At 36.7% G+C, this 17,400-nt stretch overlaps 1 protein-coding gene across 2 annotated transcripts in view; it reads left to right on the top strand.

Annotated features, from left to right (window-relative positions):
• Positions 1-319: 319 nt before the first annotated feature.
• The window catches only part of LOC127420951 (fibrinogen C domain-containing protein 1-like), a 182,871-nt gene continuing 165,790 nt past the window's right edge, over positions 320-17,400 (top strand). The window contains exon 1 of one of the 2 annotated variants that reach the window (XM_051663615.1): positions 320-679. In XM_051663615.1, coding sequence (XP_051519575.1) covers positions 608-679 — 72 coding nt within the window. In that variant the 5' untranslated portion in view covers positions 320-607. Of the gene's footprint in view, positions 686-17,400 lie in introns of both variants that reach the window. The other variant, XM_051663608.1, reaches the window with a different exon arrangement.

The raw sequence follows: 17,400 nt of genomic DNA, 5'->3' as shown, positions 1-17,400 counted from the left end.
GGCTCAGCCCTCAAAAGGAATACAAAGTGTTTTAGATCACTTTAAATAGAATCTTCTGAACTTTATGCACTGTTTTCATTATGTTTTGACAGACATCAGGAGTTGTTTCGTCTTTTGAGTGGCATTTACTTGGATTATACACAGGCGCGACGGGTTGATTTCGCGCTGCTTTTTGCCATCCTGATTTTTTCTAATCCCCTTTATTTAGCGTGGAATATCTGTGGACTTTCTCAACGTCCAGAGGAACGAGAAAGAGTTTAAACCACAATTTAAGGGGAATTTGAGGATATAAATATTTGTAATAATATTATTTTAATCGTTCCTTACCAAGTGCAACTGATAGTACGATGTGTGTGGTGCTAGTCTTCGCCGCCCCTTTTGGACCAGAATTAGTCCGTGTGTTCCCGGTGTAGAGGCTAGATCAGTGTCTTGTCGATCTCGCTCACTCTCCCCTCAATCCTTTCCCTCCTTTCCCTCTAAGGTTATTTGTATATTTCCTATGTAATAACTGGTCAGGAAAGCAACTAAACGACGCGCTGTCTGTTTTTTGTTTTTTTTTAAACGCCTGTAACTGACAGGCGGTTTATGGTTGGCTCTTCTCCGGAGAATGCTCAATGATCGATGGGGAATCATGAACAGCTCATCGGAACACGAAGACGGGCAGCGGGGCAAAACCCAGGTGTGTGTCCCACTCTTTCCCCTTACACTTTAGTATTGATGCAGTTTTCGGATAAGTCGCAATTATCATCTACGTGTGTGTATGTCTTAATGCGGTCGTGAATGAGTGTGTGTGTGTGTGTGTGTGTGCGGAGAACAGTGAATAACACAATGAGTTAAGCGCGCCTTGTTCCTGTCATTCCGCATAAACGCGCCCGTAGATCATGCGCGCGGTTGAAAGTGGCTATTTTGTTTCCCACTTATGCGGGTAGCTGAAAAGTGCGCCAGTAAAATGCAGCTGCTCTGTGGATTTGCCAATAAGTAGGATATCGTGGTTGACTTGAGAGTTTATCTCTTGCCTTACCAGGATAGGCATGGGAAAATGTGACCCTCAAAAGATAATCCAATTAAACGATTTTGAATTATCATTTGATTTATGAATGATACGTTCCTTTGAAACGTAGCTATGCCATTAAGGTTGGTAGAGGTTAATTGTTTGAATAGCGATTTTGTGGGATGTTAGAATAAAGATGTGTGAGGAATGATAAAGCGCAGCCAAAAAAAAAAAAAAAAAAAATTCTAATTGAAATGGTGCTCTGGTAGTGGCGCGAGCGCATGTTTGTTAGTAGCTGTGTATTTGTGTTCCTGAGGGTCAGTCTGTGGGTAAGACTGCCCGATGGGTTAAGTGTGGAAACCCCACAGAGGCACTTGTGTGGGCTTCCCAAACCAGAATCAAGGTTAGAGAGAATGAGGCAAACACCGCAGGACGCCCCATTGACACACCTTTATCTTTACTTTTAAATATCAGATCGTTTCAAAATGTGTACAGCATGTTTTAATTGATTTTAATAACGTGGCTTGTGATGAATGTGAGTTTTTATGGCCTGGAGTGAGATAAACTCTGGCAACAGTTTTGTCTAAATATTTGTAAATGGCATTACTTTAGCTAGAGAACCCTTAACAGGCACATATTCAAACTTAATGAAAAACTCAATTTGATACAAAACATATGAAACTAACACAGTTAAATAAATACTTGAGTTGAGGCTTGAGTACACACCCACACCATTACACAATCAACTACACAGACACATATGGGGGGAGAGAGAGATTAGAAGAGAGTAGAAGATAAGTACTCAACCTGTGTTATTCTCATCTTAATCTTTATTAATCTCCATCTTTATTCAAACTTTGTATATTCTATCATTTATTTATTTTTTTTTTTTTGTTGTTGAAGCTACTGTGCTAAATCCAGGGCAGTCTTATGACCAAATCATCAGTGTACCGACCTTTTACCTGCATCATCAAAATGTTATTGTCATGCCATGCTCACAGTCACAGTAACTTATCAAATGACTCATGCTGCATTCAAAGTCTTCTGAAACCATACAAATACTCTGTGTGAGGAACAGAGTGAAACTGAAGATGTGAAAATACATCCAAATATTAGATTGTTGCAATCCATATTGGTCACATGACATGCAAGAGCCAATGGCACTTGAGTGATGAGCTGATTATATGGCATCAGAGTGGCATTTCAGTAGTGCAGGCAAAAAGTACCCCCCAGTGACAATTGGTCATGAGAGTGTGTAGACCACAAAATAAAATGAGTTTCTGTGCTGGGATTTCTAAAAAGATTTCTAAAAAAGGTACAGATCAGATTTCTAAACTGATGTATTCCAAAGTCTTTGGATTCAAGTTGTCTCACATGCTTGTTATTTGTTTCTATATAAATGTAACTGCATTCGCAGCTGATGTCAAGAAAGGGGATAAGGCCAGTTCATGCCTGAATTGGAAAAAAGGTTGGTTAGGCTCAGATGTTATGTGGAAGGAATTTATGGCAACAAGAAATTGGGATCTGTTTTTGAGTTCTTGATACTTGACTTTGGCAAAACATTTCAAGACAGTTCAAAATCAATAAAGAAGATTCCAGGATTTTCTCCACACACACACACACACACACACACACACATGTTGGTGCAGCTATCATTATGAGGACTCTCCTTAGACATAATTATTTTTATACTGTACAAACTATAGATTCTATCCCCTAACCCTAACCATACCCCTAAACCTAACCCTCACAAAAAACCTTCTGCATTTTTAAATTTTCAATAAAACATCATTTAATATGTTTTTGAAGCGATTTGAATTATGAGGACACTATACATGTCCTCATAAACCACATTTATAGCATAATACTCTTGTAATTACCAGTTTGTAACCTAAAAAATTGTCCTCATAAACCACATAAACATGCCCCCAACCCCCCCCCCCCCCCCCCACACACACACACACACACAGTAGTGAACTGGAATAGACTGAGTCCAATTTTGCTGACAGCAGTCCACAGCAGGCTAGACATGGATTTTAAACTATTGACTGTAAGTGGCTGTTCTTCAGGAAATCCTTTATTATTGAATTAGGGTCTATGTGTGTTTATGTTTTAGCTGACAAGGTTTGTTAAAAGAATAGGCTAATGTTACAGGGAAAGTTAAATGATTGATTGTCCCACATGTTAACACTGGTTTTAGAACCAACGTATGAATTCACACATTGCACACTTATGCTGTCCTAAACTTGTGAAAGCATGAAAATACATTTGAAACATTGGTTATAATAGTCTACAGCTATCTACAGAAAAACTAAGACAAAATACCTTTTGTTACAGTGTAGACATTTTGAGGAATAACCATATTTGGTTCCCAAAGTAAAAAAAATAAAATAAAAATAAGAGACCATTCAGAAATTCAGATATTTGCCTACATGCAATAGTTAAAGGTTGTACAGAGGGACAAGCATTTATGGGTGTAACACAAAACCTTTTTTTAGAGTATAGATCTCTGATTTCTGATTGGGATGGGGTGATTCTGCATGGTTAAAAAGCATTTCAGGACCACGGACTGCAATGGCATTATGCCATACCAAACTCAGAACCATGGACAGAGCCAGTGGCATCTAACACTATAGCACTCAAAATTCTACTCCAGCAAAATATTATTTCATATTATGAGCACAAGAATAAAGGTTTTTGTTGTTGTTGTTGTTGTTGTTGAAAGCTGCAATTAACCTTTTTTGTCTTCTGACAGTTATCTGTAACAAAATAAAATCAACTATTTTGTGTGATTTAGATCTTGAAATATTCATTATGTCTAGGCTCAAGTTAAAATGAGCTATATATATATATATATATATATATATATATATATATATATATATATATATATATATATATACCTTAAAGTCTTGACTACATAATATTTTTTTAACATATCTTCCATTATCCTCTTAGAAAAAAGAAATAGTTGATTTAACACAATTAGAACACCGAGAAGAAAACATGATTGAAATTAAATATTATCTTAATAAAAGGCCATCTTCCAGAACATGTCTGTATTTAAAATGTATTATACACTCACTGAGCACTTTATTAGGAACACTATGCTCCTAATAAAGTGCCTGACGTTGTCTTCTGCTGTTGTAAACCATCCGCCTCAAGGTTCGACGTGTTGTGCATTCTGAGATGTCCGTGGAACTTCCACTCACTGGATGTTTTTTGTTTTTGGCCCCATTCTGAGTAAACTCTGGAGACTGTTGTGCATGAAAATCCCAGGAGATCAGCAGTTACAGAAATACTCAAACCAGCCCATCTGGCACCAACAATCATGCCACGGTCGAAATCACTGAGATCACATTTTTTCCCCATACTGATGGATGATGTGAACATTAACTGAAGCTCCTGACCAGGGGCGCAGATACCCATTTCTGAGTGTGTATGCGAAACTAAATTTTGCACCTCATGTATCTGTCGAGCGGGGGGATTTAGTGAGCCCCCCCCCCATTATATGGCCCCTATGCATTGTGTACCTTGCATATATGCTTTTTACGCCTCTGCTCCTGACCTGTATCTGTTTAATTTTATGCATTACACTGCTGCCACATGATTGGCTGATTAGATAATCCCATGAATAAGTAGGTGTTCCTAATAAAGTGCTCAGTGAGTGTATATTTAGCAATAATTTAAGTTGTATATAATAATAATTTAAGTTAAACAATTATGGGGCATAAAACAACTAATGAAACAGTTAAAAAGACATATAGTACATATAAACCTGGTAACATAAAAAGAAGTCTATGATATATTCTCATTTAGATAGCCAAGTAAATGTATATTAGTATTAGAAATTAATGTGACATGCCCCATTATCAATCTGACAACTTGCCCTTACCTGACAATTATGAAAAATACTCTTGTCCCGACAACACAGTTCAAAACTTCTGTTAATATCTACCTACATATAATATAGTTGAACCTTGCCTTAATGTATCTCAGTGGTGTATTTTGTGTGGCTGTGTCTGTCATAGTTGTTGTTTTAAAGCAGTAAAATCAAAAGATAATCACTGTTAGAGAATTTTTTTTTACTTTTGACACAAAGCCTTGTAGTTACTGCATTATAGCCAAAGTGACAACTTGCCCCCTTTTGTTTCCATATTAACCTCTTCGCATGTGAGTTCTTACTGTCCTGACTAATCCCCCAGCATGAGTTACTGTATTTAATGCGCACTGAAAGAAAAATGTCACCATTTCACACCACATACTGGAGGAAGGAATTTAATATTATTAAACATATAAAGTGATATTAAGATGTTTATAATGTTTGATTATGATACATTATATATACATTATGATACATAATTCCATTACTGACATTGCAGTGCTGCATGGGATTCTGAGTAACAGCAAAGATGGTTCTAAAAAACTTTGTTGCTCAGGAAATGGTGAGAATGAGTGACAGGAGAAGGCTCAAGTAGATTAACTAGTTTATACATTCTTTGTTTGACGTCAGAAAAAGTCAAAACATTCAGCTCAGAAGGTAACGGCTTTAAATGTTTATTTTGTGATTATTTGAATGTTTGTAACATAAATGAAATAAGATATTGTGATGTTCAAAATACTATTTGAGCAGCTGTTTCATTGTGACACCCACTTCAAACGTTTTTTCCTGTTAAGCAAGCGCAAATGCAGATCACACCAGTTTGATCGCAAGACTCTGAGCCCAGCCTAGTGTAATCTTACCAGTTTGAATGTACGTGTGAAGAGATTAGGAGGGAAGTTTGAAATGTAATGCTTATTTAGCTTCAGTTTATACCAAGATAAACTTGATGAGATTGGTGTCTTTCATGGATCACCTAAAATACTGTACCTTAGTTAGTCATTTAAAAATGAGTTAGTATTGTACATTGCATTAAAGTATCATAATATACAGTTACGTCAATACAATTTTGAAACAAACTATAATGATCTGTAAACAGCGAAACATCAATGCAACTTACTGCATCCTGCAGACAAGACTGGCAATAAATGGATAATGAATAATAAGATGATCATATACAGGATATGCAGTTAAAAGCAGTACAAAGGGCATACAACTGTAACAAACAGGGCAGTTTACAATGGTTGTCTAAAGACACTGATAAAAAATGAAGAGCAGTGAAGAATCACACCACTCATTCACAAATTGAGCGTTGAATGACTAATGTTTTCTCCCTCAATGGGGAGAAGGGAGGAGACAGTGAGATGGAGAGACAAGCTGAGAGGAAGAGAGGGATGTGAGCTTAGACCAGTGGTTCTCAAGCTTTTTTTTTTTTTTTTATGAATACCACCCTAATCACCCCCCCCCCCATACTTTGAAAGTGGAGACTATGTTGTACCAAAAAAAAAAAAAAACATAAAACACAAAACTCAATATTTGTGTTATTTGCTTAATTTACTCAATGCAACTTCAATGCATTGCATAATTTTTAAGCTTTGTTAATAAATTCAGCAGGCTTACACATCATGAATGTGAGACCAAACCTTGCGTTTCTTGAATTAAAGCAGATGGAGGGCTATATCTGGGTCCTTTAAAATGAAAATGTGAAGACAGAAACTAATAATAAAAGCAATATTGTTTATATACTATGTACATTTGTCTTTTTGAAAATTGTAATTTATTAATTAATTGCTTATTTTTATAGTTTTAACAGTGGTATTTGTAACAAGACCATAGTAAACACGTGGAAGCATGGATCTTTTTCACTACCATGGTTAGATGTAACATGATTTCTGTAAAACAAACTATGGCATTTTTGTAATTATAAACAGTAGACAAATTTAATAGAGCTGAAGTAGTGTTATGATCATATTTATTATCAATCTATTTCTGTTAGTGTTAGTAAATTCAAGTATGGTGATGAAGAATTCTGTGCCTAATTCAAACGGTTTCCACTTCTCGTGCCTTGCTTCTCACTGATTCTCGCAAAGCTGCGAGTTTAAGAGCTCAAGCTATAAGAGCTTTGCGCTTGCGCTGCTCTGTCTATTGAGCCGTATCCATCTACAGAGCCATACAGGTGCATTAGCTGAGGTTGTGCCTCTGCCTGTGTATTTGACCCTGCTAAACTAGATACTTCAGATGCGTCGCTAGACTTCAAAATCAGTTGTGTACCAACCCGTATAATTGAGAACCAACTGATATACTCCAAGGCTAGATAAACGATTTAATGCAAAGAGGAACTTGACGATAGATTTGACTATTATGACTGATAAACACCCCCCATTTGTAACCTAACGCCCCCCTCTACACTAATTTGCTCTCAGCGCCTCCTGGCATCCTTTGAATGCCCCCGTTGAGAACCCCTGGCTTAGACTGTGAATCCAGGAGATTCCTTTTAACTTTAGGATATGCTGGAAGGCAGACATACACACACACACATGTTGGTGCGGCTATCCTTATGAGGACTCTCCACAGACATAATGATTTTTATACTGTACGAACTTTAGATTCCATCCCCTAACCCTGCCCCTACACCTAACCTCACAAAAAAAAGTCTGCATTTGTACGTTTTCAAAAAAATATCACTTAGTATGTTTTTTAAGAAATTTGAATTATGGGGACACTAGAAATGTCCTCATAAACCACATTTATAGCATAATACCCTTGTAATTACCAGTTTGTAACCTAAAAAAATGTCCTTGTAAACCACCCAAACCCGCCCACACACACACACACACACACATACACACACACACACACACACTTGCACTTACATTTAGTTTTACATTGGATTAGTATTCTACAGTGTGATTTCCTGTTAAAACAAGTGCCCTGTTTATGCATTGCCTGACATCCTCCAATGTTAGACTCTGTGTGTGCAGCTAAGTTTTTTCGAATGTGTCCTTGTGAATGTTTTAGGTTTTTTTTCTCCCCTTTTCTATCTCGTTTTCTTATTCTCTTCTTGTCTGTTTCTTTCTCCACTGCTCTCTCCCTCTCTCTCTCCCTCCCCATCTGTCTCTTACCCTGCCTCACCCTGTCAGTCTACCTCTAACTTCTTTTCCCTCCATCAGGTCAAACTCTGACGGTTTCGTCAATAGAGGCCTAGGGAGGCATGATCATTTTCGTTCTTTTATTTTCCCTGTCCTGCCTTTCCTGTTGAACCTCCCATCACTTTCTCATCTATTTCCTCCCCATGTTATTGCTTTTTCTCTCACATATGCACACCTAAAGGGAGTCATGCACACAGACACACACAAGTAGATACACACGTCACTCAAGAGCACTAAAATGAAGGATCAAGATTTGCCTTGCCCATGTTGTGTAGAGTATCGTGGCCTTGCAAATTGATAGAATTCTCTGCGCTGCAGCCCCATCAAACAGAGAGTGAGTGCTGTGTTAGTGCCAGCAAATGTGTTCACTCAGTTCCTCCACATCCACTTCATGCTATGCATTCATTTCCACATGTGACAATACCCTAAGTCCATTAGGGAATGTTCACTCACTGAAAAATGTGTGAAATGGCACATTACACTGTATTTAATGTGCAGTAATAATCGTAAACATCTGTGAAATCTTCAGAAATTCAGGTTGCTTCATAAATCATGATTATGGGTTTTAAACATGTTGAAGTGCACTTATTGCAAAGGAGACGCAATGCAAGTAGGATGCATTTTTTGAATGTGTGTGTGTGGGGGGGGGGGGGGGGGATGCTCATTTTAAGGTGGATTTCAAAATGCGTCACAAAAAAATTCAACATTTTCTTTATGCATTGTAGGGTTTTGCCTGAAGCCGAATTCGGAAAGGCACGAATAATGACTTCAAAATGAACGACGAATTCTACCAAATAATAGCAAAGATATTTGGTAACACTAAATAAGGTTCCATTCATCAACATTAGTTAATGCATGAGGTATCATGAACAAACAATTAACAATATAATAGAATTGAATTGAAATTTTAACAATAAAAATAGAATTGTTCATTGGTAGTTCATGTGAGTTTATAGTGCATTAACTAATGTTAACAAATACAACTTTTGATTTTAAAAATGTATTACTATATGATAAAATTAACAACTAAGATTAATAAATGCTGTATAAGTATTGTTCATTGTTAGTTCATGTTAACTAATGTTTTTAACTAATGGCAAGAAATGGAACCTTATTGTAAAGTGTTATCAAATATTCGTAAATACTGATTTTCCAACAGGCACAGGGATAGAACGATTTAAAAAAAAAAAAAAAAAAAAAAAAACATATCCAAAAAGAAAATGCAATGGTGAGTCTGTGAAGCCAATATGACTAAAGTATAAACTTTATGAATGAAAATGCAAAAAATGTTTTTTTTAGCAATATCGCCCTGCCCTACAGTTGTCCTGCAGAGTCATATTTAAAATGAGTTTTTTATTTAGTTTTGAAGCACTTCCGGTTATATCCGAATACAAATACATATAATGTTTCCACTGCAACAGATACAGATAACACCATTGCTGCATACCACTAATGCTTTGGCTATTAAATTCACCAGGTATATATCAGTATTTACTGAATCTTCATTATGAGTATGTGTGCATCTAATTGCTCTTTTCTGAAGACAATTCTCACTTATAGGACCACAGCTTTCACATTACATGAATCGAAATGCATTGACACTTTTGCTTCAGTGTTTTCATACTCTGGAGATAAATTAAACTCATTGAAGAGGACTGTTCGCTGCTAATGCAGGGAGAATCCTCAACAATGCCTCGATGGTAATTTCTCCACATTGCCTAAGCTGGTGAACTGCCAGAGTACAGTTACTGTATTTGATTGGAGGCTCTGAATTTGTACTGAGCAGCAATAATATAAAAATATATGATGACCAAAATAATCAAATTTGACAGAAAAGATCCTGTGGATGCTGTGGACACAGCTATTTGGGTGTGACATTATAGAGATAAAACAGTATCAAAACAAATTACAAATGCACACGTCAATCCACAAATGCATGCAGCAGATCCACACAGGCACAAGGCAATCCACAAATGCATGCAACAGATCTACATATGCAGATAACAATGCACAAATGTACACAACAATCCACAAATGCACGCATCAGAGCCACACACATACAGTAATCTACAAATGCATGCAGCAGATCCACACACGCACAAGGCAATCCACAAATACACTTAACAGATCCACATGCACGCTCAATCCACAAATGCATGCAACAGATACACACACACACAGCAATCCACAAATGCACACAACAGAGCCACTCATTTAGTCAATTCACAAATGCTTGCATCAGAATGCAAAATTATAAGCTATACAATGATTTCTTTGCACACAGTACAGTCCACGAATTCACACATAAATGATGAGACTTTTTCTATTGGTATTCTGCCTTAAAGATGACCATTAATGTGCTTTTGCATTTGTGTATAGTTTTGAGTCTCTTGTTCCACAGCCTTGAATCACAAAAATGAGCAAGCTGATCTCCAATGTATGTGGATCGGCCTTCTTCTTCCTTTTTAACAGCGGATCACAAACTAAAATGGTTCATTACTTCCTCCTGCTGTTAGCTTAGACCAGAGACATCAGTATGGATCGTCACAGAGGGATAAAGTGTGGGTGAGTTTAATTATTTGCTTTATTTTAATTTCAAAACTTATTCAATTTTACATATCTACTGCTTTGATTTCATTCTTTGATTCTGCACTTGTATAGCATCCTTGCATTCTTTCTCATGTTTTATTTATTTATTTATTTATTTAACAAGGGAGGAGTTAAGAAAAAGACAATGAAAAAAATAAGGATACACAATTATTAAATAACAAATTAATTATTTTACTATTAATTAATTAATAAATAATACATTTAAAAATTATCACCAATATTCATCATGAGTGTAAAAATTCATGCTGTCTGGGTAGTTATTAATATTTTCGTTGGACAAAATACAGCTGCATATTAGACTGTTTTACCGACACTGCTGTTGCATATCCAGCAAACTTAAAAATAAATAATACGAGGTGAAATGTTGGTTGTTTGTTCTGTTCTAATTATTATTCACTAGTTAATTGTTTTGACCAATGCTGAAGCTGTACATAAATGGAGTTGTAACATGGGATCTATTACTGTTCTCAGTGCTAGTCAGGTGGTATCAATCATCACAGTCGTTTGTGATTACTGGTTATTTAAATTATTATTTTATAGAGGTTACAGGGTCATTTTCTATTTGTGTCTACAGTACAAATCATTTATATTCAGAAATTTCATCAGAAATAGTGTCTAGAATACAATTGTCTTCAGTCAGTTAAAAAATATCCTTAGAATTGAATGTAGCCAATGAAGGATTCCGCTTTTAAATCCAGTAAACATCTCCTGGAACACACATTAATTTAGCATCAAACGAATGTTGAAGGCAATCGAGATTAGCTTGCTCATATTTGTGAATCAAGGCTGTGGAACAAGAGTGTCAAAACTATCCAAAAATACAAAAGCACATTCATGAGCATCCTTGAGGCAGAATACCAATGGAAAAACTCTCAGAATTTTTGTATGCATTTGTGGACTGTACTGTGAGCAAATATATCATTGTACAGCTATGTGCATTTGTGAATTGAGCAGAAGTGTGGATCTGTTGTGTGCATTTGTGAACTGCTGTGTGCGTGTGTGGATCTGTTGCATGCATTTGTGTATTGAGCACGCATGTGGATGTGTTAAGGGCATTTGTGAATTGCTGAGTGTGTAGATCTGTTGCGTGCATTTGTGGATTGTGCGCGCATTTGGTTTGAGTTACGTGCATTTATAGATTACCTTGTACGTGTTTGGATCTGTTGCATGCATTTGTGGATTGTTGTGTGCATTTGTGGATCTGTTGCATGCATTCGAGGATTGAGGTGTGTGTTTAAAAGATGTTTTGATACTGTTTTATCTCCATATGACATTGGATTTTTTTAAGTTATAGCGCCGCCTAGTATCGAAAATGAACGAAACTTGGCATGTTACCTCGGAGTGTTCTCTTGTCCATGTGTACGAAGTTTTGTTAAGTTTGAAAAATGTGCTCACAAGATAAAGGCTAATTTGTCATTAAAGGCCAGGCCCCAAAACACATTTGTTTACCTCTGTGGAACGATTTGACGGTTAAAAATTATTTGAACAACTTTTTGTCAGGAGGGTCTGTAGATGATGTATACTAAGTTTCGTGCGAATCGGAAAACTGGCCTAGGACGAGTTCGAAAAAGTATGTTTTTCCAAATAAATCGAAGTCATATAAAACATTTGATGCAGAAATGGAAATTAATGTGACCATATGATTTGGGGGCACTGATGGATTCAGTAAAGCTTTAGAATTATATTCTAGCCTACACGGTTTCGGAGATATTAGCAAAAACACGAATTAGCTAACTATAGCATCACCGTGTGGCCAATTGTCACACATTTTCTATACTGCTTAATGTAAACACCCTGCTTGTGTATAAGTTTCATAACCAACGGCCATTCCCAATATGAGTTATTAGGTGCTGAAATTTGATTGGCCGTTGGCAGCCATATTTGTTGATTTTTTAAGACTATGTTAGCACTTGAACCAATGAAGATGCATATTTAATTTGAACTTTGTCACTCAAACGACTGTAAAGTTATGTCAGTTTTTTTGTTGTAGCACTCCCTAGTGGCAGAACTGTACAAACTTTGCATACATCTTCAAAATGTCCTGCTGACTATGTGTACCGAGTTTGGTTACGTTTGGAGTTTGCTTTGAGTAGATATTGATCAATTACTCAAATCACGTTAAATCGAAGGAATTGTATCGTTAATATCTTCGGAACGATTTGACATTGAAATTCTTTTGATTAATTTTTTGTCAGTGCATGCTAATCGGACAAACAGTCAAGGAGGAGTTAGAAAAAGTAGGTTTTTAAATAAATTCAATATGGTGGAAAAAAATTATAGATGGAAATGAAATCGATATACATTTTATGGGGCTTGAATCATTTTGATTCTAGCCCTTATGATTGCAGAGATATGAGTCAAAATGTAAAAGTGTTTATTACAGCGACACCTAGGGTCAGATGGGTGTGCGTTTGTGCGCCTGAGTAGTGGGGGAGATTTGGGATCATCCTGCCAAGTTTGGTGTCTCTACGACTTACAGTCTCTGACGCTCAGACACTTTTAAGGCAGAAAAAAAAAAGAAGAAGAAAGTAAGTACAATTACAATAGGGTTCCAGCAGCTTCGCTGTTTGGCCCCTTAATTAATTAATACGTCACAATAACTAAATCATATGTGAACAAAAAACACTAATCTACATATCAGGTGCTAGAGGGAGAAAAAGAGAGAGGGGTAAAGAGAGCACAAGGGAAAGAGAAGAAACAAGATGGCCAGATGAGTCAGATAACCGTCTGGAGATGGAAGCCAGTGAGTCTGTCTGGGAGTGTGTCAATCTTTATTGGTTAAACTAAGGCTCCTCAAGCAATCTTAGGATGTGTTAGTGGGATATACAATCCTTACTGGGCTGGTGTGGCATAGTGGTTAAAGTTCAGGGCTGGTCAACAGAAGTTTGTTCGAGTCCTGTTGAGAGCCATTAGCTACAGTAATGCCATTGTTGCTTAAGCGGGTCTGTGCTTGTAATAAGTGTACTGTTAGTCACTTTTGATAACAGCTTATGCTAAATAACAATTACTTACATTCCTACTTGTCTTTTAAAAGGCAAAATAGCTCCAAAATCACTAAATAACTAAACAGAACCTTTCAGTTCTCTTTGCAGGCTGTTTTCTGATTACATTGGGTTATACCAGCAAAACTCATTTTTAAGTGTCAGGACAGGAAGAAATTGCTCCTTAAGGTAACAGCTGTTTTTTTTTTTTTTTTTTTTTTTTTCTTCAGATATTTGCAAGCTGTTTTCAGTTTAGTGATTCGAATGCCACACTTTTTTTCAAAAAGTAAATGAATTACAGTCTTATGAAAAAAATAGCAAAGGAAAATATGTTTTATACTATAGCAGTCTTAGAGCATGAAATTCAAGACTTATAATTCATGTAATTAGTTAAAAAAAAAAAAAAAAAACTTCATTATAGGGATAGTTCACCCAAAAAGGAAAAATATCTCATAATTTACTCACCCTCATGCCATCCCAGTTGTGTATGAATTTCTTTCTTCATCAGAACACAAACAAAGATTTTTAGAAGAATATATCACCTCTGTTGGTCCATACAAAGAAAGTGAATGGTGATCAGACATTTGTAGCTCCAAAAATCACATAAAGTAAACATAAAAGTAAACCATAAGACTCCAGTGGTTAAATCCTTATCTTCAGAAGTGATATGATAGGTGTGTGTGAGAAACAGATAGATATTTAAGTCCTTTTTTTCTATAAATGTCCACTTTCACATCGGAAAGTTACACATGGTCCCTCTTTAGTTTCACTTTCACATCCGAAAGTGAAAGTTTAGATTAAGAGTAAAAAAGAACTTCAATTTTTATCTGTTTCTCACCCACGCCTATCATACCACTTCTGAAGACATGGATTTAACCACTTGAGTTTTATGGATTACTTTTATGCTTCCTTTATGTTATTTTTGGAGCTACAAAGGTATTCATATTAAAATTGGTTTATGTACCAATGTATCAATACATATGAATTAGAGGTAGACTGATATTGGATTTTGCTGATAGCAATAATAAGGTGTTGGAAGAAAGGTGATAACTGATGAATTGGCCAAACTGATATATATTTGTGTTAAAAATGTTCTTAGGGTTTCCTTACTGTGAAGGTGTGGCCCAGACATACAGTTAATTCTACAAGAGTTCAAAATGAATGAAATCCCAGTTAGTTGTGCAACCACAATACCAACTGGTGCATAACAAGGGACTTTTAACTATAACATGCTTGAACTGTCTGTGCTTTTAGCTGCTCACTCAAACAGATAAGGGAAACAGAATATTTACACTAACAATCATCTACAGCATATCACAATTCCTGTATTTCCGTTCTCAAATTTAAGATTCTTTAAATAATAATAATGTTATTTTTTATTTTTATTTTTTTAATTTTTTTATTTTTATCCCATTTGAGACTTTTTATGGCCTTAAATTTTGAACATTTAATCTAAGACATTTTAAGACTTTTTAAGGACCCGCTGGAACCATGTTTTTGACACCCCAAGTATGCAATATAGCACTACAAAATAGTGCATAGGATGTATTGTATTAATTTTGGCTTACTGAACTAGAGCCTAATTTTCTAATGAACCCAGACCTGTTGATTCATTAGATGTTTTGAAGTCGGACACCTGGAATAAAATGGCCAAATGAGCAAAGAACTTGAGAAAATCACTTAATTATGCCTACTCATAAAGGTAAAACCAACATCACTTTTTCCTAAAATAAATAAAAAGCTTAGACAGCATCAGTGAAAGTGTTTGACATGCTTAAATGGCTGTTTAGATTCCAATTTCCCTGTAATTGGGCCTTTATATATTTCTGATGTCATACACTAAATTGGCTTTTGTCCCTGTGTATTAGGCCATTGATTAATGATATTATTTAGCATTATTTTGCCTTCCTGCTCTTGTATTTGTATATGTTCATGCTTATGCGTGCAGTATAAGGGGATGTGAATGTGTGAGCTGATTTAACACAGAGTGGTAATAGCATCATTAAGGCAGGATGATGTGATCAGGAATGTCAAGGTTAATCACTGAACTAATTACAGCCAAGAGATCGAGATTAAAGAAGGGATAGTGTAGGGAAAAGTGTAGGAGAGAGAACAAGAGACTGCTCACCTTTTCAATATTTACCAGACTGTAACCAAATCTTACATCTTGAGTCAGAAACATTCTGTCAGATGATGATTGTATGGGGGCTGCAGCTTTTAGGGTTGCTAATAGACAATTTTGAAAGACTAATAAACTGACATATTAAGTGAAGGATTTGAAAACCGAAAGGAGGGAGAATGAGGCACACATTGCAGGTTCCCCACCAAACATTCAGGCCCACAGTAACTGTAATCCAGCACATTAATTATTTACACTGCATCTAAACTCAATCTACCAAACACAGATCAATTAGTCTGCACAACACATGGGGGATGGAAGAGGAGGGATAGAAGGAGGGAGATATAGAGGGGGCAGATTCATAGATTCATTTAAGAAGTATTTCAAATGTGAAATTATTTACATATCAAATCAATCAGAATAGCTGGGAATGGATAGCTGCTAGATCACCTCATTTTAAGGCAGTGCAAAGGGGATGGAGTGAGGTGAGAAAAGAGAGGAATGGGATAAGAGGAGTTGGGAGAGAGGGGTTCTTAGGATTAGATAAAACGTGAATGGATCAACAGTAACTGCTTATTTGATTGTTACTCTGCAGGAAGTAGGCTACTATGTGTTTTTTTTTAACACGTGAAACCTAAAACAAAGAACAATTACCAACTATTTAAGGGGCATTTTTTACTTTGTCACGAGAAGCATGAGGCAGGACCCAAATGCAGAGATGAAAATAAGGGAATTTATTAGGGAGAGAAATCAACAGGTTAACAAGACAGGGCAGGTGTGACTAATAAACTAATAATGGGCAAACAAGTAGGCGGGGTATGACGCAAGACAGAGAGACATGCAGCGATACAGAAACAAAAAGCCACGTGCTCTCACAAGACAACAAAACACCCAAATGGCATAAGCGCACATCGTCAAGACAATAAGGCAATATACGCCCATGCCAACCGACAAACAAGACGAGAGAATGCATAGCAATGCCAAAATAAGTGGTCTCACACTAAACGAAACCTGAGCATACATCGTGAGGCAAACGCCACACAATGCATGCAACAGGTGACAAAAACAAGACAGGACACCTGTGCGAAAGTTTGGCCACACACACACCCGACACCTTAGACTGAAGTGACCAAACCTCATCACAACATGAAAACAGCTCACGACCCGGGCACACAACGCGAGCGTGACGTGAGACTCACCCATGTTTGCAAGAGACAGACAAACAATTGACGTGAGTGCATGCTGCCAAGATGACATAATCACGTTGCAACCACGTCAGTAACAGACAGACATGGAGCATGAGTGTCCGGATCCCGACACAGACTGAAACCGTACCAGACAGGAAGTAATACTCCCGACATTAAACAAGACAGAACGAAAAGCGCATGACAGGGAATACAACCAAAACTTTGCGCTTACACAAAGACAGACAATGAAACACAAGACAGACATGGGACGATGATGCCACAGTCCTGTCAGACCAAAACCCAGACTGACAGAGTGACAATCTTGTTCTCCAGCATGTATAAATCAATGAAAGTGAGCCCAGTTTTAGTGGTGTTGAAACTATTGAGGGCAAGTGAGACTAGTTAATATTTAGCTAAGTGTGCTAAGAGAATTGTAGAGATGAAGGTCCATTTACACTAAAGTCTTTCCCTTTTACCCTGTTG

The sequence above is a fragment of the Myxocyprinus asiaticus genome, chromosome 3, assembly GCF_019703515.2.
Source record: "Myxocyprinus asiaticus isolate MX2 ecotype Aquarium Trade chromosome 3, UBuf_Myxa_2, whole genome shotgun sequence".
NCBI classification, from domain to species: domain Eukaryota; kingdom Metazoa; phylum Chordata; class Actinopteri; order Cypriniformes; family Catostomidae; genus Myxocyprinus; species Myxocyprinus asiaticus.
This window is presented reverse-complemented; position numbering and strand designations above follow the sequence as displayed.